This window comes from Aedes aegypti, chromosome 3 (genome assembly GCF_002204515.2).
Source record: "Aedes aegypti strain LVP_AGWG chromosome 3, AaegL5.0 Primary Assembly, whole genome shotgun sequence".
Classification (NCBI taxonomy): Eukaryota; Metazoa; Arthropoda; class Insecta; order Diptera; family Culicidae; genus Aedes; species Aedes aegypti.
In genome coordinates, this window is record NC_035109.1 from 161,843,294 (window position 1) to 161,867,280 (window position 23,987).

General features: G+C 40.1%; 2 protein-coding genes across 4 annotated transcripts in view; one reads left to right on the forward strand and one right to left on the reverse strand.

Annotated features, from left to right (window-relative positions):
• Positions 1 to 23,987, reverse strand: part of LOC5578456 (acetylcholinesterase) — a 385,351-nt gene that overhangs the window by 357,269 nt on the left and 4,095 nt on the right. The gene's annotated exons all lie outside the window — the stretch shown is intronic.
• Positions 1 to 23,987, forward strand: part of LOC5578454 (interleukin-1 receptor accessory protein-like 1) — a 141,308-nt gene that overhangs the window by 111,321 nt on the left and 6,000 nt on the right. For all 3 annotated transcript variants that reach the window (XM_021851340.1, XM_021851341.1, XM_021851342.1), the window contains one exon: positions 13,160 to 13,341. In XM_021851340.1, the coding sequence (XP_021707032.1) occupies positions 13,160 to 13,341 (182 nt within the window). The remainder of the gene's footprint in view (positions 1 to 13,159; positions 13,342 to 23,987) is intronic.

Genomic DNA, 23,987 nt, shown 5'->3' on the forward strand with positions numbered 1-23,987 from the left:
AGCACTACGAGGTACAGAACAGTTACCGGAGGAGCGGAAGGAGGGAGTAATATACCCAATATACAAAAAGGGTGACATATTAGAATGTGAGAACTATCAAGCGATCACCATTCTTAACGCAGCCTATAAAGTGCTTTCCCAGATCATCTTCCGCCGTCTATCGCCACTGGCAAGCAGATTTGTGGGAAGTTATCAAGCCGGTTTTGTGGACGGCAATCGACGACAGACCAAATCTTTATGTTGCGGCAGATCCTCCAAAAGTGTCACGAATATCAAATCCCTACGCACCACCTATTCATCGATTTCAAAGCAATCTATGATACCATCGACCGCGATGAGTTATGGAACTGACTAGACTGATCAAGGCAACGATGGGTAGTATACAGTGCTGTGTGAAGATATCGGATGCATTATTGCATCGGGTGTGAAGATATCGGGTTAAGGTTCAATATTGCGCTAGAGGGTGTTATGAAACGGGCGGGCTTCAACATGCGGGGCACGATCTCAATAAATCCAGCCAGTTCACGACGTAGACATCGTCGGAAGAACGTTCCAGGTGGTTTCTGAACAGTATACCAGGCTGAAACGTGAAGCAGATCGGGTTGGATTGAAGATAACTACGTCGAAGACGAGGAAGGAGGAACCGAGCGCGATTGAGCTCGCATTGGCAGACGCGTGATGATCGACGGAGATGAGTTCGGGGTGATGGACGAATTTGTCTACCTCGGATCATTGATAACGTTGGATAACAACTGCAGCAGAGAAATCCGAAGACGTATCATTGCCGGAAGTCGTGTTTACTACGAACTCCACAAGACCATGCGGTCTGGTAAACTTCACTTCCATACTAAGTGTACCGTGTACAAGACGCTGAGAAGACCGGTAGTCCTCTACGGGCATGAGACGTGGACAATGCTCGAAGAGGACCTGCAAGCGCTAGGGTTTTTTTTTTAACGACGTGTGTTTAGGACGATCTTTAGCGGAGTATATGAGAACGGTGTATGGAGGAGAGAAATGAATCAAGAGCTTGTGCAAATCTACGGTGAACCCAGTGTCCAAGTCGCCAAAGCCGGAAGGGTACGATGGGCAGGACACATTGTGAGAATGCAGGACAACAATCCCGCAAAAATGGTGTTCACCTCAAAACTGGCCGGTACAAGACGAAGGGGAGCGCAGCAAGCTAGGTGGTTTGACCAAGTGAAGCAGGATTTTGGTAGTGTGGGGTGGGCGATCGAGAAACTGAAGGTTAGCAGCCATGGATCGAGTTAGTTGGCGTAACATTATGGCGCAGGTCATGTCTTGAAGGACGTAGAGCCAACAAAAGTAAAGTAAAGTAGTTAATCTATAACTTTGCCGAGGCCCGGTCTTATGTCAATTCTTAAATTTTGTCAATAAATTATTTTTGTTCAAAGTGTTATTACTTCTGAAACATGAAAAAATATAGTGCTGGTCGCAAAAAAGTTACACATGACTCTCCACACACTACAAGTAGGTAAGGTATATGTTCAATTTTGTCTGAGATATTAGGTGGAATTGTTCAAAACAAAAGTAGAAATTTTTAGAAAATAGAAAAATTTAATATTTAATAACCTTAACGCAATTGACAAACGTTCAAACAAAATAAGAATACAGTACTGGACTGAATAAAGTACGGATTATGCGTTTTGTCATACAAAATGGTCAGGTTGGTAGGCTTGGATCGCTTCTTTTGACTTTTTACCACAGCTTAAAAGTAGCATTGAATTTGATAAGCTCGAAATTAAGGTTTTATATATTTTATTTCATTCAAACTTTTGAGTTTTCATTGATCTCAAATTACGGCAAAAATAATAAAATCTTCCATTGAAAGTAAGAGTTAAATGGAATTATATGAAACAATATGCTCTTCAGCAAAATTGTTTAATTTGATAAGACATACAAATATATAGAATAACATTTTACAAGAAAACACATTGTTTTCAAAACATTTCACAAAAATTAAATATCCCGTTTTTGATTAAATGAGAGATTTTTGGTGGATCAAAAGCGTGTGTTTTAAATATTGTGATTTTTAAGTTAACTGCGAGGGGCCTTCCTTAGCCTTTTGGTTAGAGTCAGCGGCTACAAAGCAAAGACATGCTGAAGGTGTCTGGGTTCGATTCTCGGTCGGTCCAGGATCTTTTCGTAATGGAAATTTGCTTGACTTCCCTATGCATAGAGTATCGTCGTTCCTGCCACGCGATATACGAATGCGAAAATGGCAACTTTGGCAAAGAAAGCTCTCAGTTAATAACTGTGGAAGTGCTCATAAGAACACTAAGCTGGGAAGCAGGCTCTGTCCCAGCAAGAACGTTTATGCCGAAAACTGATGTTATTGCAAACCATTTCACCTATTTTTTGTAAAGACAAATTGTACACTTTGTAGCTTGATGATGAATATTTCAGCTCAATTGCTGGTAAGAAAACAAAACAAGAGCATGTCAAATTTGGCAATTTTGTATGAAAATTGGCATGTCCTGCTTGTGTTATGAACAACCCTGTATATGTTGAAGTTCGAATTATATCTGATGTGCTGTGAAAAAAAAAATATTTAAATCAGTTCTTGAGCAATGCATTACAAAGTTCAACATTTTGAAACTCAATAAAAAGCAAATATTTCGTCCTATATTGTAGAATAACAATGTTGCCCACTTGCAGTTTCGAACGAGCTCAACTGCCGACACGATCAAAAGGGGTTATTGGAAAATGCTGTCATACCTTGTCAAATGCCTTCTGTCGGCGCAAACTGGTCCGGGAAGTGCATATATTGGATTACACCTTCTCCAGGAATTCATTAACTTAACTCTGTCGTCGCGTTCATCCAGGTGGCGAATGGTTGGTCGGTCGGATGGTCGGCACCATTGTGGAGTCCTTCCATACCTTCCATTCCCTGAACTGGAACGAAACCAGCTGAAAGAGACAGGCAAAGCCTTTCGGTATGGAAAATATATATTGGTACTTCACCTTCCTACCAATTAACCGCAACTGGCCGCCAAGGGATGGCGATGTGGTTCAAAGTGTGAGAATGAAACCCAATCTGATAGAAAACATGGAATGATCCGGCCTCTGGATTGATCCACTACAGATTGGTCGTTCCGCTGATGAAACAGTTGCTGTACCTTCTGTGCTATGTGAAACGAGTTTTCTGTTCAGTCAAATATAAACTGAAGGTTTTGGTGTCGATGTCCAAATAAGGTTCGTAACAATTGGATACATTGAATTTTGTTGGTGCAAAAGACTTCCTATTTTATTGGCGTAAACAGAACGATCTTCGTGAGTTGATATTGAAGGATTCATAGATTTTCAATAACTACATGTAATTACTGCCCTACTCTATAGCAATAATTTGCTAGTATGGCTCCAGTTGCTTCCCTGAATTGAATCCACGAAAAGATATCGACTGACGGAGGTTCAACTGTACAGTTCAGCGCGCAAAAGTCACCATTCCTGCAAATTAAGAGTACACAGAATCGATGTCATCGAGTGGCTTCAGTATAGCCCCATTTGTGAAGCGTCCCCTGGTCGCAAACTTGATCGGTTTTGTTTCGCCTTGCTGTCGGTTTCAGCAAGCGTGCAATTCTGCGAAAATCCACAATCCACTAGGAAAGGTGACCGGACTGAAATCTGATAACATTGAAGGTACGCTCTCTAAATTGCAACATTACAGACTGAAGGTGGCGGTGGCGAGTGGTAGACACTTTTGAAAGGCTTCCCGAACAAATAGGCCGCGCAATGAACTGGCAGAACTTATATGGGGTACAAACCGCTTTGTTCTCTGTTTGGTTGCACTAGCTGGTGCCAAAAAATGTGTTTTGCATGCACTTGTGGTGAAGTGGTAGGGGAACTGTTTTATTGTTCATCTCATGTTGTCATACTCAGATTATTTGACAACAGATGGTTTGTTTGTCGTATGGAGCGTCAAAATGGCAACGATTTGTTTTTCGTTACCTTGGAACGAAATATCGTTGATAAGTTGAAACGACGATCTAATTAAACAAGTAAAATTAAGTTAATAAAACAAATGGTGTTAACAAAATGATTAAAATGAATGAAACGATTCAAATGAATCGAGCGAAGGAAACGAATGAAAGGAATGAAACCAATGGAAAAAATAAAGAAACGAAATAAATGAAACATATAATGCGAATAGAACGAATGAATCAAATGGAATGAATTAATCGAATGAAGTGATTGGAACAAATAAACCGAATGCAATTGATGAAAAGATAAAACGAATTAACCTTCCAGTCGTCGCGCGGTTTGCCACGATCGGAACCACTGCGCTGCTGTTGTGAACAAAAAGCGAGGTTTTTTCTGCAATGTTGTACAAAATACAACAGCGCGACGACTGAAGTGTTAAATGTATAACAAAAATGAATGAAACAATTGGCACCAATGCAATGTAATGAACTGAAGAAACGATTGATACGAATATAACGGATTGCATCGAATTAAATGGTTAATATGAATGAAACGAATGAAAAAATCTCGAAATGTTGTTCAAGGGATGTCCATTAAAAACGTGATCATTTGGGAATCAAAGATTAAAGTCCATACAAACTTAATTTTTTTGTACTGACAAAAGAACCAGAAGGTAGAAGGTTTTGAAAATCAATTAAATACGACCACGTGTTTATAAGTCAGTCCCGTAGAAATTTTAGAAAATAAAAATCATCATTCTGCAACTTGTTCCGTAAACTACTATTTTTTACTGTTATACGAAAACATCGTTTGAAAACACTACAGAAAAGCTAATTAGTAGAATTTTATAGTAACTTAACTCAAAACCAACTAAAATATACTCCTCTTTTGCAAACATTTACTTGACAAGGGTACTGAAAAAAAACAGATTTTCATTCCTTAATTCAGGTAAAATTCTTGTTTAAACTAAACATTTTATAGTAACTTTCAATATTATTCGATCATTCAATTTCTTCTTCTCCGTTTATGACTCAGCTCACTGTTTCTCGAAGTGTCGAACTGAGGCAAGTGAGATACAAAAAGCACAACAGGAGAGTCTGGCCAAGGATAGGTTTGTTCGCCGTCACATCCCCTGTCATAACATTTTGAGTATTTCTTATGCACATTTCATCCAGCCTAGTAGATTTTTTGCATGTTTATCCTAAACTGAAACAGTTGAAATTTGTTTGTTTCAAAACATAACTTGCAAAACTTGTGCGAACTTTTGCCCAAAGCCAAGGTGAGAACAAAACTTTCTACATCTAAAAGCACTCTATTTAGTTTTTGGGGTTTTATCATTTTGTTACCATTTATTTTTTTTTTGAATCATTTTCAATTATTAGTTCACAAGGACTCCAAACACAATTTTGTTTATAACTTCTTAGTACTTTTATTTGTTTATGTTTATATCGGTAAACAACTGACCTAATAAGGTGTCTAACCCATACAGTGCTGCCAGGGTTTCTTTCCTTTTTAAGTTTTAGAAGGTGGTAAATTGCTATTTACGAACAAACCCAGCGATCACGTTCGATATGTAGGCTAGTCATATCTGATTCGTCCATCGTGCATCCAGTACTCCACTCGGAGCATCCACTACTGATCAAATCCACTTTCGCCCATGAGCCATTCCCCTCGGAACTGCATCTTAGCAAAACTTCATGTAGGAGGCTATTGTGCTAACCAGCATTGCTTCTTGCTTCGCTTCCTGCGTGTCTCCCGTGCATCTTTGCTCCTGTACTTCCCTTGCTCTTTTCATACTGTATTTGAAGCTGGCGTCACTGCCGCTTCTGTGATTGCTACGCTTCGTTGCTCTGCTGCGACGCGTTTGGGGCTGGCATCTCGCCAGAGCCCTGCGCAACTTCTGCGCCTGCCGCTAATCCACTGTTTCCGCAGCTTTCCAGGTTTGCAAAGTTGGACGCCGAGGTCGGTCCAGCGATTCCGGTTGGAGGCTAGCTTTCGCAACACTGGTGCCCCGACGACTTAAAACTGGTGGTTTGTCACGATAGCTACTCGGCATAGTCCCCGACGGTGGAGTTAGTATAATCCAGCGGAGAGTTCCCGACTTAGAAATATCTCCCGAAACCGTAAAGGTTACGCGTTTGTTCCCGCTTCACTGCTGTTGACCGGTGAAGTGCCGAGGTCGACCAGCGATTCCGGTTGGAGAATAGCTTCCGGGTCACTGGTGCCCCGACGACTTATGCCGGTGACTCGCTACGAACCACTCTGAATAGTCCTCGATGGTGGATATCAGGGTTGTTATTTGTCGCCGGATTCGACAGACTATCAGTGACGGTGACGAAAAATAAAAAGTTTTCGTCACTACCTCAGCTCAGCGCAAACTTAGACTCCCAACTACCAGCAACCAAGCACCTCATCGCGACGAAAAATCTTTGCCGTTTCTCTCTGTATGTGTTTTCGTTGAACATGTTCAGCTTGATTAGAAAGGCAGACAACTAATCGGTGCCATTTGAAAGGCCGACCAAAAAAAGAACTCGCAAAAAAAATCTGCGCGCTTCCGGAGTTGAACAAAAAACCTTTATATTATCGGTAGCACGCGCCTACCGACAGGGATAACACAACTTGCCCAATTGCTAACACAAGACACCTTGTTGACTAGTAGTTTGAAGCTCAGACTCTCTTTGTCTGCAATGGTGCGCTCGGTGACGATTAGAAGCTTATGTTGGTTCAGTGCGGAGGGGTGACGGGAAGAGTGACGAAAAATATTACTCGTGGACTTTTTGCGCCTTTGTTTCGTCGTGGTCTCCTTGCCAGTCATTGAAGACAAAGGAAATGACGATCTTTTACGCACTGAATATTTTTCTCAATTTTTCGTCATCGGTCAGTGACGAAACCGATGGTTACCAACCCTGGTGGATATATCCTACTCCGACGAAGATTTCCCCGACGGTGGAAGATCTCCCGAGCCGATGCTATCCAGGCAGATGCCGAGGTCGGTCCTGCGATTCCAGTGGAGGGAAACTCCGACGCGATGTCGGTCTGTTAAGTGCCGTGGTTGGTCCTACAATTCCAGATAGTGGATGACTTCCGGTTTGCAGGCGCCTCGACGACTTATTACCAATACTACGCTACGCCCGCTCTACTTGGTCTAGTCCCCGACGGCGGATCAAGCCTACTCCGGTCGCGCCCGTTGGTCTCCCTCATATGCTCGCTTCAACAGACTGACTTATCGAGTGCCGCGGTCTGTCAGAACAATTCCGGCTGCCTCTATGACGCAGAGCCACGTGCTGTCCGCTGCGGTAAGTGACGCTGTTCCCTCGCCATCTTCGTTGTAACAGAGACATTGTTCTGTTTACCGCGTCCCATTTCCCATCACGTCATTGTCGACGATGGATATCATCTCGGCTCGCTCATGTATGAAGCGCAGACATTCAGGGGTTTTCTCAACATAGCCGCACACGGTGCATAACGGCGACCTTGCGTGTCCAAACCTATTCAGATATTTTTTTTAAGCAGCCTTGACCAGACAAAATACGCGTTAAGTGGAAATTCACTTCTTCGTGTTTTTTGTTCACCCCCATCGACAGGCACGGAATTAGTCGGTGGATCCATCTACCGTTTTCAGCAATATCCCACTGCTGTTGCCATTTCCTCATGGTTTCTTCTCTTGCTCTTTTCCGGATTCCCCGCGTGTCTCGGTCCTTGTAACACGCTCCGTCCTCTTCAAGTTGAATGTTTTTAGGGATCAACCATGTAATCACATAGACTGCCTCCGATGATATCGTACGATACGCACTCGACACACGCATGGTCATCAGTCTGAACGTACTGCTCAGCCTGGAGCGGTTTATCTTCGTCTGCAGTGCTGTCACCCACATGGGGCAAGCGTCTATCTATAAGTATCGATGTAGACACGCTCGCCAGTAGTCGCTTCTTGCTGCTGCTGATCGCTGAATTGTTGGGCTGATATCACGTTCACGCCCCTCTCACATGCATAAATGACATGGCTGTTGAAGCTCAGCTGATCATCGATCATCACTCCCAGGTATCTGGCTTCTCGCTTTGAATCGATGGTATACTGTCCAATCGATATTCTCGCATGCTGTACTGCTTTTCGGTTGCTTATCATCGCTACTTCGGTTTTGTGATGGGCTAACACAAGCTTCTCCCCTCGCATTTATTCTTCCACGGCGTCTACTGCCTCAGTAGCAAGTATGTCTACTTCCTCTAGTGATTCGCCGATGACTACGAGCACCACGTCATCCGCGAAGCCGACGATCTCCACACCCCGGAGGAAGCTCAGCTTCAGCACTCCGTCATACATAGCGCTCCAGAGGGTCGAGCCAAGAATGTGAACCCTGTGGGACGTCCACCGTGATTGTTGTGCACCGTTTCCCAGAGTCTGTCCACTGATCTACGGTGTACGATTCTGAAAGTAGCTCCTCAAAATCTCTCTCATGCGCTATAAAAGATCCACTGTGAACTTTTGCGCCGAATTAATCTACATCTTATTCACTTTCAATTACTGAAATGGCATGTTTTACCCTAAGAGAACTTTCTCACATATTTTCATAAAATTGCTTTTCTGCTCAAAATTATCCAGAAATGGGAAGCCCTTTTTCTCGGCCAGAAGACTTACTTCTCATCCGCATGATGTTTCTTTAAGAACGACAGAAGAATTTTCTCAAGACACTGCTCCTGGTACACTTGTTGATTGATGGCCAGACCGCTCGGATTGAACCACGGTTTTGAAATCCCTCTGTCCAATATGGCGATGTACAGCATAACTTTTTTATTTTATACTTAAACTTATATTCTACTTCGAGGGCTATGGCCAACTTGTCGCTGGAATAATAGCTGTCATTTCCAGGAATGTGGGTCTTCGAAAGCGGAAAATAGCTTTTGTCGTCCAGCACGAACGACATCCCGCGGTAGTTTTTCGTCACCCCCGGCACTGCGATTTCACAGTCGCTATCTGCTAGTCCGTGTATCCAGGGGACAGATCCTTCTTCCGACAGATGATGCCCTCCATCTTGAGGGTTCGTAGGTATAGGAGTTCAATATTGCGCTAGAAGGTGTTATGCGGACAGTCGGGCTTAACAGCCCGGGTACGATTTTTACGAGATCCAGTCAATTTGTTTGCTTCGTGGATGATATGGACATTGTCGGCCGAACATTTGAAAAGGTAGCAGACCTGTACACCCGCCTGAAACGCGAGGCAGCAAAAATTGGTCTGTTGGTGGATGCTGTCAAAACAAAGTACATGCTAGCTTGTCGCGACAGGGATCGCCTGGGTAGCAGTGTTACGATAGACGGGGATACGTTCGAAGTGGTCGATGAGTTCGTCTACCTTTGATCAATGCCGACGGCTGACAATAACGTTAGCCGTGAAATACGGAGGCGCATCAGCAGTGGAATCGGGCCTACTATGGACTCCACAAGCAGTGATGCATTTTAAACTGAACGCGAGCCAAAAGCAGACGTGAACTTATCAACAAGCAAAAATACACCGTGAACTAGATCATGTTTATGCGTATACATGATGGTAGTTCATGGTGTATTTTTGACAGTTTTCCAGAACTCTTTTTTGAGCGTGTACCATGTACAAAACGCTCATAAGGCCGGTATCCCTCTACGGACATGAAACATGGACGATGCTCGAGGAGGACTTGCAAGCAGTTGGAGTCTTCTAACGTCGTCGGATGCTTAGGACGATATTTGGCGGTGTGCAGGAAAACGGTGTGTGGCGGCGAAAGATGAACCACGAACTCGCCCAATTTTACGGCGAACCCAGTATCCAGAAGGTGGCCAAAGCTAGAAGGATACGATGGGCATGGCATGTTGCAAGAATGCCGGAAAACACCCTGCAAAGATGCTGTTCGCTTCGGATCCGGTTGGTACAAGAAGGCGTGGAACGCAGCGAGCTAGGTGGGCGGATCAAATGCGCATTGATTTGGTGAGCGTGGAGCAGAACTGGGGATGGAGAGATGCGACCACGAACAAAGTATTGTGGCGTGAAATTGTTTATTCAGTGTTATCTGTTAAGATGTTAACTAAATAAATGAAATGAGGTATAGGAATAGGAATATTTTTGGCCGGCGTCACGCAAACTCGTCCAGTCCTTGTTGTCTAACAACTTTTTCAACGAAGTGCCAGGATCCGGTAAACTGTACTCACGGGATGGTTTCAGTCTCAAAAGTTGTATACCGTAAACTTTTTTCCACGATGGCCAAGCGTTTGTTAAACCCGTACAACACGCTCGCGTGGTGCTTACTGTTTTGACGCCATCTTCGATTGAACTGACAGCACTCGAGCAAAAAGTAAACATGCCACTCATTTTTAGGGAGTCCAGAGAGGAATTATCTAGGAGAGAAAAAAAAATAAGCTCTTTACTTGAATTAGCCGAGTGGTTAGAGTCCGGGGCTACAAAGCAAAGCCATGCTGAAGGTGTCTGGGTTCGATTCCCGGTCGATCCAGGATCTTTTCGTAATGGAAACTTCCTTGACTTCCCTGGGCATACAGTATCACCACACCTACCACACGATGTGCGAATGCGAAAATGGCAAAGAAAACACTATGTTAATAACTGTGGAAGTGTTCATATGAACACTAAGCTACATACAAATACAACAAGGTATTAAAATCATTCTCATTTGTTACTGAACACCCGTTGCAATAATCCACACTTATACCAGTTCCGATAATTGAAAGTCCCCATTTCGCATCATTATGCCTTTAAAAATCTAATAATGATAACTTGTGCGCCAATTCCCCTCATCAAGTTTTAGCTTCAAGCAACATGGATGACAAGTTATTGCCCGTAATCAGTTCCGGTTGCTAAAAGTTAAGTAACGAAATTTAATTTCTGAAAAGGAGCTCTCGTCGATAGCATAATTTTTAGATGTTTGTACTCAAGGACATATCTCCTTGAGTACCAAAATGGCCTCTAATATGGCACCATTATTCCCCCTTCACTTTCCGCTCCATCCTCCCACGCTTCTCACAGTGCTTTGGAGAGCGATCACAAAAAATGATTATTTTAAGTTACTAACCTCTAACCTTATTGTAGAGCGGTGGTTTCTTAACTGAAAGCATTCCATAATGTGTTTTTCACAAATTACCAATTTGAATGCAAACACGTAGTTATTGCTGTGATTTGTGTTGTAAAATACCACGCACTACCAATCATTAAATGATTCTTTCTTCTTCACGCACCGAGATATTGTTTGCTGGCTTTTCGGTGCTCGTAGTTAAACTCACTTTTAATAGTATTTCTACTCACCGTAGCAATTAAAAAATCCTATGCGATACTGGGAACACTTTAATTTTTCTCGCGCCGTGCTCCTTCGATTTGTGCTCGAAAAACAACACCGGTACGCGAATTCACTGAGCCAACATTGTTTATGAATCGGATGCGCAGCTCTCACTGATTGGAAGTGATGTCAGTTTTTATGTATGGAATTAAAATTGTTTGGATATTAATACACTTGCTACAACCACGTATTTTACAGTTTCATAACACTCAAAAGGTGTACAATGTCACAAGTGTTGCAAAACATTTTTGTTCGTGAGAAAAACAATGTATGACGCAATTTACCAGCAAAAATGAATATAAGATATTATACAATACAATTGACTGAAGAATTCAAATGCTTACTGATGGCAACATTCTCCGTCCGTGAGAAGCGAGAGAAGAGAGGAGAAAACTGTGTCAAAAAAGCAAAAACCCCACGCATGGTGTGAAAAATGTTTATAATTTTGAAAAAAAAACATGTTTTCACTACCAAAAGAAATAAATTGTGATTTTGAGCTTTTATGAAGTTGTTGATGAATTCATATCGACAATACTATCTTGGTATGAAACATGTGCAAGTAATACTGCCTACATAATGCTGTGGGTGGAGGTTTACATGGAACATGATGATTTATTTTTGGTCGACGTACATAACATTGTGCTCCGCCTTGTTGGGTGGCTTGAGAGGGTGGCTCGAGTGGGTGACAACATTATGTTTACGTGCTCAATAAACTTTCACCTTAAATTTCATAGATTTGCTAAGATTTTGATATTTTACTTTGAACATTTCAAGTATTTTGTATCGATTTTTGGAAAATCAACACAGTTGAATAAATGTAACGTGTTATAGTATTTAAGAGGTTTTTATGTTAGATTTTTTGAATATTGTAAAATAATCAAACATATATTCCACCATTCACTTTGATAGCTCTAATATTCTCCATACGCTGAGTTCCAATCTTAAAACCCGAAAACGGTTCGTCTGTGTTTCAACGGCTTTCGGTCAACAGCTAAACAATTCGCGGTATTCGCGGAAAATGTCATAAAAACTTCCCAAAGGTAGATGACTAATGATGCGCGCAAATAAAAATGCCACGCTTGCGTAATACCCGAAGCAAAAGCACGAAGCGCAAACTTGGCCGACTCGGTAATTCTTCCCGGAATCGATTCAATTAGCTGAAACAACTATAGGCTATTTAATAATTCGCTCAATTCTTTAAGTGGCATCTCGGTGGCGGCGGCGTCTGACCACGAAGCCTAACCCAGCCCGGTCCCACTTTGGCAGACTCCGGTCTCCGGTAATTTTGCCTTATTAGGGGAAACCTGTCGTCACATGCTCTGCTCCATTATCGGCGGGCGAAAGGTGTAAATGAAATAATCTTTTGAATCTTTCCGCTACTACTGTTGACGCAAAACAACGCGTATGGAAAGTTGCTTGGGGTAGGGGAGAGAGGATCAGAATACGCCGCCTCAGAAAATATTGTTATCTCAAGTTATGTTAGTTTTGAGGTGAGAAGAACCGAAGCCGCAGATCAAATATTCAAGAGCACAAATAAAATATCTGTTCAATTAACAAAGCATTGGTTTTTGTTTTAAAAAAATAAAAATACCTGACCTATATGTGCAACAAATATTTCAACTTTGTTGCACTAGAAAATAAATGCACCCAACAGGCGTTTTGCTACATATTATACTATTTTTCCCCAACCGTCATGCTCGACGCCCAATGCAACCAGAACGGGTTCGCTGCGGTCGGTTTTGTCTACATAGGCGCGCAATGGGGCCGGCACACTATCAGCGATGAACTATTTTTTTCCTTTCCTCAGCAGTCACCATGAGAACCCGGGTTTCTTGGAAGCCCACGAGTATAATTTGCATCAATCAGTCCGACTGTTAATTAATGTTATGCGTGAAACCCTCTCATTGCAGGTTCAAAAATGGCCAACCGTATCCATGGGGAGGTGATATATCGTCGCTGATTGTGTATCCGGAGGCAGCAAATCAAACCATTTACACCCACCGGATATCGGAAACGGACATCGGCAACTACAGTTGCGTGCTGCGGAACGACACCAGCATCATACGGCACGATATCGAGCTGCGAATACAAGGTAACTGAGACCACAATTTGAAACAAAACTGCATCACTTAATAATAGTTGGTTATGGTGGAAAAGATGTAAATTGTGGAAACTAAACGACACGTGAAAATAACAGTTCTACTTCCATCTAGGACGGTAATTGATACCGCGTAGACAGAAGGCGCTTAACCGTCTAGTTGTCGCGCGGTTTGCCATCATCAGAACCACCGCGCTGCTGTTGTAAACGAAAAGCGAGGTTTTTCCAGCAGTGTAAAAAAAAATACAACAGCGCGACGACTGAAGTGCTAAATGGAGACCCGAAGATTTTGGGTTGTTGATTCTTTGATTCTGATAGGGTTATTCCGTGATTGACCGAAGTCAGAGAAGATGTACAAAGAATCAACTAGAAGTTTGGCTGGGATTGGCCATAATCTTATTCAGTGTGCATATTTATATGCCTATATGCCTATATTTATACAGGGACAATAACGGCGCTGGCCACGTTCTTGTAGTCAGGTGGGATTGGAGGAAGGAATGTTAGTGTGTAACCTTTGCTGTATGATTCATGCAAATGTTATAGTGTCAGACGAAATTCGATTGACAGTGTTTTATGTTTCTCGATGTGAATTCAGAAAAATAAAATGACTGCTGATCATGGCAACTAAACGAACGTCTTGCAAAGTTTCGAATGTTTAAATCACTGATCATGATGAAATTATCTTCTTCTTTCTGGCGTTACGTCCCAACTGGGACAAAGCCTGCTTCTCAACTTAGTGTTCTTATGAGCACTTCCACAGTTATTAACTGAGAGTTTTCTATGCCAATTGACCATTTTTGCATGTGTATATCGTGTGGCAGGTACGAATATACTCTATGCCCTGGGAAGTCGAGAAAATTTCCAACCCGAAAAGATCCTCGACCGATGAAATTCAAACCCACGACCCTCAGCTTGGTCTTGCTGAATAGTTGCGCGTTTACCGCTACGGCTATCTGGGCCCCATGATGAAATCATATTCAAAATGAATACATTACAAAAATAAAGGTAAAAGGCAAGGGGTATTTAAAAAAATGTCGAACAAAAATAATTTATGATTAAAAGTTTATACCAACACTCACAGTGACGACACATTTATAGTTTGTTGAAAAATCAACCTTTGTAACGATTAAAAGTGCTGTCATACATATTTTACAGATTTGAAATAAAAGCATGAAACGAGCTCACCAGTTAAGCCTTCTCCCTTGACTAAGCAGCCCCAATTCACTTTTAGCTTCACCAAACGTAACGAGGTACGAAATCGACGCGTTTGCTCGACCCATATCAGAATATTCAAAAAAAAAAAAACTGAGATTGCTCGGGCTTTCCTCACTGCCTGGCAAAAAAAGCGCAACCCGAGAGGGGAAATAAAAACTGACGATTGCTCGGGATTTGTCGACACACTCAGAAGCACTTCAATATATGCATGTTTCAAATATGAGCTTAGTAGTTTTCAAGAAAACTTTACTACCGAAGTGAATCAAAAGTTTCAAGACTATGATCCGACTCCCTATGTTCTGCTGCAGCAGATCTATGTATTGGATGAAATCATTCAACGGGTTCATACGAGCATGTTGATTTTGGAATCCTACACAGAGACGTGATTCATCTTAATATGGGTTGTTTCAACACAACTCCATAGTTCAGCTAAATAATGCAATTTTGGCTAAACTTCCAAGCTAATTTGCCTCTAATTTTGTTATAAAAATATACTCCATTTTGGGTTGATTCAACCCAAAACTGAGTTATTTCAACCCAAATATAAGAAAAATTTTATATATACAAATAGCTTATTGGGTAAAGGTACCCCAATTTGATTGATACAGCTCTCTCTATTTTTGGCAACATTTATGAAGAGAGAATACCGATAGATTTTGGGTTGAAAGATCGATATACTTAATTTTGAGTATAGTTTATTCAAAATTTAGGTAGAAAATATATGTAGATGACAAGACTTCAGATTATGGACAAAAGGTCGGAAGCAAAACGTCGAAAGGGCAAAATGTTGCAATACAAAAGGTTGAGAGGTGGGTAATTTTTCCTTCTTTGAAAAAGATTTTCGACCTTTTGTCCCTTCATCTTTGTTCTTCGACTGTTTGATCTTTCGATTTTCGTCAGACCGGGTTGGTGGTCTAATGGCTACCGCCTTGGCTTCATAATCAGCAGGTCATGGATTCAATAACAGGCCCCAGGGCCGTCCTTTTCCTTGTACTTTGTAGTTGTATCTTCCACTTACTTCTATCTTCCATTCCTAATTTACCACAATCAACATTTTCGTTCATAGCAAATGCTAGTACCGTAATCCGGGGTAACATTGATCAGTTTTTAGGATATTTCTTAAATATTTAATTCAAAAATGCAAATGTTCTGAGTTTTATATTTTTAAAACAAGTACTGCCACCCATAGCTCGTGACTACATACTGTATTTTGTTTTTTGAAAGATTTAAGCATGTTTACAACAATGTTTTATGTGATTTTTCCATTTAGCTGATATGGGGTAACATTGATCATCCACGTAAACAACGTTCGGTAATATTGAAAATATCGTTACTTACTTGAATCATGGCCCCTGAAGCCGAATATGATGTCTAAATGCTTACATCTCATTTACTTTTTGAGTTATTTCAAAATTAAAAACACCTCAAACTGCGAAATACGCCTAAAGGTAGGCAATTTCCTAAGGGAATTTTACATTCTTAACAGTAATTCGTTAATGTTGCCTAATTGAACATACTTATAAAAGTTTTGACAGCGGAATCGTTTTGGGCGATGCCATTTTTAGTGAGAACCGCATTTTCCTTGCTCATATCGCTTGCAGAACCTATGTGAGACATGAATCTTCGGTAGTGTCATCCTTAACCATTGAAATCATTGTTTCGCAAACTTGACAAATTTACGCATAAAGATAACGCAATTTTTGCAAAAATCTCAATTTTTAATAGCTCATTAATATAAGAAAGAGAAGCAACATTCATGCTTTGGAAATGTTTCATCAATAAATGATGATACCAACTTTTTACGAGATGAGTCATTCCGATCAATATTACCCCGCTGATCAATGATACCCCGGATTACGGTACCAGAGACGGACAAGAAACCGTTTTCCTACGCTTCCATTATTCCATGATGTTAGCACGCCGCACGGGGCCCGGATAGCCGTAGCGGTAAACGCAGCTATTCAGCATGACCATGCTGAGGGTCGTGGGTTCGAATCCCACTGGTCGAGGATCTTTTCGTAAAGGAAATTTTCTCGATTCCCAGGGCATAGAGTATCTTCGTACCTGCCACACGATATACGCATGCAAAAATGGTCATTGGCACAGTAAGCTCTCAGTTAATAACTGTGGAAGTGCTCATAAGAACACTAAGTTGAGAAGCAGGCTCTGTCCCAGTTGGGACATAACGCCAGAAAGAAGAAGAAGAAGCACGCCTTTTCTAATGGCTGATGGTTAAAAGTAAGCTTCTCTGGCATAAAAATAGCTCACCCCTATACCTTCCCTCATGAACAGGCATAGATGCACCATCAATTCCTCCCCTTCCCCTCATTGGTCTACATTCTCACATGGCAGGCGCCATTGATGTCTAATAATACAAGATCACCAGCACTTATACGCTAAGGGTATATGTTAGTCTCAAACATTCTTCTAGTTTGATCCTTGTGTGAGTGCAGCTGATCATGTGAAACTGGAATAGCAACCACGGGCGGATAATCAAGCTCAAGCTTTTTCCTTCCGATCTGTGTCTTTCGACCTTCGAGCCCCGTACCTTTAGACCTTTTGTCTCTCGGCCTTTTGTCAAAATTTCCGATAATTCAAATGGCAATTATAGTATTGTGATTCCGGATCAGATTTCGTTCTACTTTGCACCCATCCACATTTTTTTCTTAAAGCATAGATAAACATTAAATAAACACTTAACATGTCGGCAGCAACCCGAGGAGGAAAGAATAACTCGACAATAACTTATGCATACCATATTTTGGTATCATACCACAATTAGGTATTGTTCAGTTATTAATACCTTATTTTAGTATTATAATGGTATTTGAAAAAAGGTTTAAAATACTTCATTTTGGTATTCGTTAGCTATTGAGGACTGCTGGAGGTATTGAACTATTATTGAAAAATTTCACTTTTATATGAAAATCCATCAAGTATTATTTAGGTATTACAATACCTCATCTAATTATCAGCTTGGTATTTGTAGAACATGCAGAAGGTATTATTTGAGGTATTTTACCTCTTATGCAGGGCTCATTCATACCTCATTCAGGTTGTAAGTATTGGGTATGGAATACCTCAATTTGGTATTCAGTAGTTATTTTCTTCTGCTCGGGAAGCCATCCGGATATCATGAGAATAAAATGGAAGGTCCATAAGGGTTTGTCCATTAACCACGTGGTCATTTTTTTCGCATTTTTAAACCCCACCTTTCCCTTCGTGGTGTTTTGACCACACACATATTTTAAAATTTGTATGGATTTTCGACATTGGTCAGACTCATACCCCGATGTGGGGTATTTAGAGGTGCGGGCGAACATGAAATTAGTATTTGTGATAACATCAGTTTTGAAATGGTAGTTGTCAGGGTTCTGAATTTTCGTATCAATGATGCGAAATCTACGATTTTTCGCACGTAAGGAGAATGCTTTTTTCGCTTCCTCGCGTGAACATCTTTTATCGCTCACACTAATTTTCCCTGGAGCTACGATGGTGGATAACCGAAAATCACTCCACTCTGTGGATAATTTGATTTTCACTCCATCATATTTTCGCTCACCAACTGCTCCGGAGAATTATCACTATGTGGATAAACAAAAACTAGTGCCGGCGATGGGATTCGAACCTAGAACATTGCTAAAAACAACCGCGATGCGTGCACGCTAACCATGCTACCACACCAACTTGACAAAAGGAGTGGTTAATTTGGTGCATAAAAGCAACTGCTGCTCGTGGCGATGGATACAGGAAAAATTCTCAATGGATCGGAGAAAGAGAAAACAAACTTCTCGCAGCTGCGGAAATGTGCAATTATCTATTTTCGCTTTGTTTTGTGGACGGATAAAATCCCAAGGCAGCTGATCGCTGAAAATTGCTGTGAGGGATAAATCCATTATCGTGAGAGTGAGTGAGAATTCGGAAGCCTGGTAGTTGTGCAATGCCAACTTCGGCGAGCCGAAAGTTCACGAAGTAGCCGAAGATGCCGTCACGTTGAGAAAGCTGCGAACAAAATTTTTCGCAGCCTTGTCGTCACCATCAGCTGATCTTTTTGTTTACATCTTTTTCGTGACTAATACAAGCAAACACATACTAAGAGCCGGACCTGTAATATATGACATTGCTCATACCCCCCTCCCCACACAAATGACCACGTTGTTCATGGTTGACCCCTAATAGGAAACGTCAAATTTATTAAAACATTATGGACACAGGCGGGTGGAAGTTGCAAAACTGTTGGAAAATGCGTCAATCTTTTTTAAATGCTAGAGATCAATCCCAAATGCTTAATCGACGGTAAAAGAAAACCTTAAAAATTTCAGGCAATGTTCTGAGAAGTTTTGACAAGCAATCTTCCATGAATTGTTTTTTTTTTCTTTCTTGTTGAATTTCCTTCAAGAGTCACGTCCAAAAAGATTTAGAATGACTTTGAAAACAAATGAAAGAAATTATTAACCGATAAGCTTATTATTTTTTTACAAAAGAACGGGTAAAAAAGGAATTTCAGTAATTTTATCATCTTTGTTCTCATAATCCGGTTTACAAGCCTGAAGAATTTCCAAAAGCAAAACAACAATACAGCATTGTTTTTTTCATAAGGGCTTATCTGCATTTATCCATTTCTCTTCATCGTCGAGTTATTGCCGAAAACTGATTTTCTTTTCGTAACAAATTTTTGTGCTGTAGGATAAAGAATCACTATATCTTGCTTCATTAACAAAAATTATTACAGATTTAACTAATTTAGAGATATTTAGTTATTAGCGATAGAGAGGATCGATGTAGAGAAATCACTCATGTCAGTTAGGCCCTTATGCAGTAACAGAGTAGAGTTGCATCACAGTATAACCACAGACAAACAGACGTAAAACTGACGAAATTCCCATCGACGGTCATTTCAAATTCCCATCGACGGTCATTTACAATTCCCATTTAACGGTCATTTCAAATTCGCAATATTCCAAAACTCACAACTAGAGGTGCACGCATCGTTTTTCTTCGTGTTTGACGTTTCGCACTACACGGGTAGAAATCAGAATCCAAAAGTCTTGATTATGCACCCTGATATCATGATTCCAGAGTGTTTTCATCTTATGAAAATACACCATGATTCGGACTTATGGGTCGGATTGCCGTAACGCAACACAAGCGTTTGGTTGCTTGCGCGCATCCATTTATGATCTATTTATAGTTCTGTCAGTCAACCCGATAAAAAAAACAGATTTTGTCAGAGAGAACCATCTGATTGGGAGCCCCGTACTTTACCACACAACCAGTTTGTCGTGTTGAATTGTGGGTGATCAATACGAAAGACTTGAAGCAAAGCTCAACGCTTAGTGTTGTCACTCTGGAAGTTACGCTTATGAAGAATCATGATTAAATAGAAATAATAAACCATAGAAGAATAATGTCGCTGGTTTTCCCTTTGTTCTCGCTCAGAAACATGTTGGGTACATAAGTGTCAAACTGCATACTCTTTCGCGTTGACATTTATAACCCCGCCTATCTCCGCCAGCAAAAGATGTTCCGACAGCGACGCCAGCGACATTCTTCTTCTATGGTTTAATACTTCTATTCATGATTATGACTCCAGGAACCATAATTTGTCTTCCTGGTATTATATCGAACCCAAATTTATGAATTTCATGGCTTGTAAATCATGATTTGATAATCAGATTTTTATCCGTGTACCGCCTTGTTGCACGAAACAGTACTTCGTGCAACATGCTCACCAGATGACGATGGTATGCACTGAGCGATGGATTTTGAAAATAAAAGTATTACGTCTTCTTGTCTGTGGTATAACTATCATTCGAAGCTCTTGTTATGCAATCAACTGATACTGTCAATCCCATTCCATCAATTATTATCATTGTGGAGTAGGTTTCCCCGAACATTAGGGATTGGAGCTTCCCCTAAATCTATAATTTCCTTTTGTTCTTCATATGCTTCCTGTAAGGTTTCAGCTCAATCCATTGAGCATCGCAATGAGTTTTTATGAATCTGCTACTCTTAGTACTTTGTGCATAAAATTGCATGCGAGCATCTTGCATGCAAGAAAAATCTACGCAGTGTGCGATGCAATTTCAAATATTTAAAAACAACTAACATGTATAGTAACACAATTGAATTAGGTATTTGTCAAACGACTTATTCCGTGATGTCACTTCAATAGGGCCTAACCGACATGAGTGATTTCCCTTAGATTAATCTGTAATATTTCTTGTTAATGAAGCCAGATATAGTGATTCTTCATCCTACAGCTCAAAAATATGTTACGAATAGAGAATCAGTTTTCTGCAATAACGCCTCTCTTTGCGTTGAAGAGAAATCGATGAATGCAGATAAGTCCTTATGAGAAAAACAACACTGAATTATATTTATTTCTTTCAGCATCTGAAGACACATTTATTTATTGGAGTGATGGGTCGTGTGTGCTGCTGATATGTTCTTCACTGAAGCATTTATCTGCTGGAGAACTTATTGCCTAAGGCATTAATATTAATTAAGAACTATCTACTGAACTACCAATACTTCAAAATTCCTCATTCAACGTACTGAAATTCTATTTTCACTTTACGTGACGTATCTAATGTGCAAACTAACTTAGTCAATAGAGATTTCTAAATTAAAAATTATAATTCATTAATGTTTTGTTAGGAGTATACAAGCTTTCATATCAATAAGGCTAAGTAGCCCGTCATTCATTTTGGCAACAATGATGACTTTTCAGCATGCATTTCAAAGTGATAAAACTCAGTCTTGATAGTTTATATTGACTTGAAAAAGAATCACTGTACGCGCTAACATGCATAAAGTATGCCGATACTTTTTCAACTATGTCAGTGCAAACGACGCATTAAGGCGCAAGAAAAAATGTCACGAAAGTCAGAATTGAAAAAGCAGTTTTCTCCTTTTAAAGCAACAAATTGCTGAAAATTAAACACACAGCCTCTTTATTTGGCAATTCAAAGAGCTGTGTGTTTTTATTTTCTTCGATTTGTCTATTTGAAAAAAGAAAACTGCTTTTTCAGTTTTGACTTTTGTGCCATTTTTTCTTGCGCCTTAAGGCCGCACGGGACGTCATCATAATCACCCTATCCATTGCAAGAAGCAAATCTCAAGAATCACTCCATATTTCGATGCGAAAATGTATCACTATGATTCTATATATGTAGTGCACAACCCGATAAATTTTCAGCTTCATCGGTTCACTAAAATTCGAGATTTGCTTCCACAAAGTTTTGATGATTATTGTTAGAGTGAGACGAAAGATAGGGAAAATAACACGGTCTCCCGTGTCCCCTTAACGACGCGTACAAATTTCAATGACGGCCTACTTTGCCTTGAAGAGTTGTTTGTTTCTAGATGCAAACATAGAAATAGTCTAATTAAAACTTGAAAACATAAGTATTTACTATTAGAGCATACTGTCGGTCGTTTGAATATCCAAAATTATTCTTATCTCGATTTTGCAATGCACACGTCTTCTGAATATTGCTTCTGATACGCAACCCATAACTCCAATAACCAAACATCTCCTCAGATGCTAAATACAATTAGCTTTCTAATTAGGTATGCAATTGTGCCACTATACCGTGCCGCTTCGAATTGCCGGACTCTACGAAAGCCGGACACTGACCTTTTTCACGGTGTTTTTGAACCAAATTCTGTTTTATTTTGCCTAGAAACCATAAATAAGGTGTCTTAAACATGCTCCATGCATACTCATTATTATCTTTATTATCTTTATTATCGAGACTTTCAGCCGGTGGCTGGTTCGTCTCCAACATGTATACAAAATAAAAGTTGAAACAATATTTTTTTTATGATTTAAAGCCGGTTTCCAGGATTCGAAGCATCCAGACACTTTGAATGAACACGGTAAATGCCGTTCCCAGAAGTGTTCTGCCATCAGACAAATTTGATGTTTGTTTTCATTTGAAAATGCACCGCACACTGTGTAGAATTTCATGGCATGCAAGATTTTCGCATGCAATATTATGTACAAAGTACTAAAAGTACCAAATTTCTAAAAACTCATTGCGATGCTCGAGATTACAAAAGATTGAGCTGAAATTTTGCACGAAGTATTTGAATAATAAAAGAAAACTATAAATTTGGGGGAGCCCAAATGTCGAAATGTCGGTCGAAGGAAAATGGGACACCCTACTGTGGAGCAACAATTAAATTTATTTAAAGACATCAGTCACTTAAAATGCTATAAGTTGTACTCTAAATTACCTTTTTTTCTTGTTTTATTAAGTTTTTTCTCTTAGTATTTCATGCCGAGATGCTAGATTTCAACAGTAGAAGCATTAACCTAAGAATGCTAATGTCGCTACTGTTCGTGTTACCAACATCTAGTTTGCCACGCACTGACAACTTGAGTACCGGTCCTCAAAGTATCAAATAAATGTTTAAATCATCCACTACAACATGACATCCTACAAACAATGAAAATATACAGTTAAAGGTGATAATAAACTAATATAGTTTTGTAAGAACAGCGCTATTAGCGTTCTACTATTAATATTTCTATTATTTCAACACATAATAATCATTCAAAAATATTTTTCCAATTATGGCAACAGTGTTCCTGCCATTCGCCAAAAAAGGGTACCTATTGATAATACAACTGTATTGAGACATGGAGTAATTGCTCTTAATATTTCCCAGAATTTTTGTGTTAAATTAATATGGCTCTACCCCATTTGGCGTAATGCCATTTGTCATAATGCCGTTTGGCATAACGCCATTTTACATAATGAATAATTGCATAACGGTCATTTCGCATAATTTGAAAAACACATTTCCACAAAAAAATCTCAAATTTAGACTCGATAAATCCAATGTGTCATCTTCGACTCTAGACAATAGAATTGAATCACTTCCGAGTTCCGACCGGCACCTTCCAAGTCACACTTGTAGATGTGAGTACTCATACGTATCGCTTCATGAAGGAGTAATATGAGGAGTATAAAATTTGCCACCATAGAGTGATCTCGCTTTAATCAATCGTATAATGCTCTCTGAACTAGCGTTGGGCAAATTTGTCTAGAACATCGATGTTACGATGTGAATCGACATTTGAACTGCCGAATCGATTCACCGATTTAATCGAATCGTTTACATCGATGTTTATGAATCGATTCGAATCGAATGCAAATTGAAATTCATAAAGTTTGAAATTAGACCAAATGCATTTGCATCCGATTTCAACATCTTTCAATCAAATTATTTTTGAAAATCAATCGAACAGATTTACTACTTCAAGGTTAGTTCAAAATTTGGTTTCTTTTCCACCAACTCATTAAGAAATATTTATCGAATACATCACAATGAATCGAATAAAAAAATCGAATGAAGAGAATCGATTCACCCGATTTTAGGTGATCCAAACATCGATTAAAAAAATCGATTAA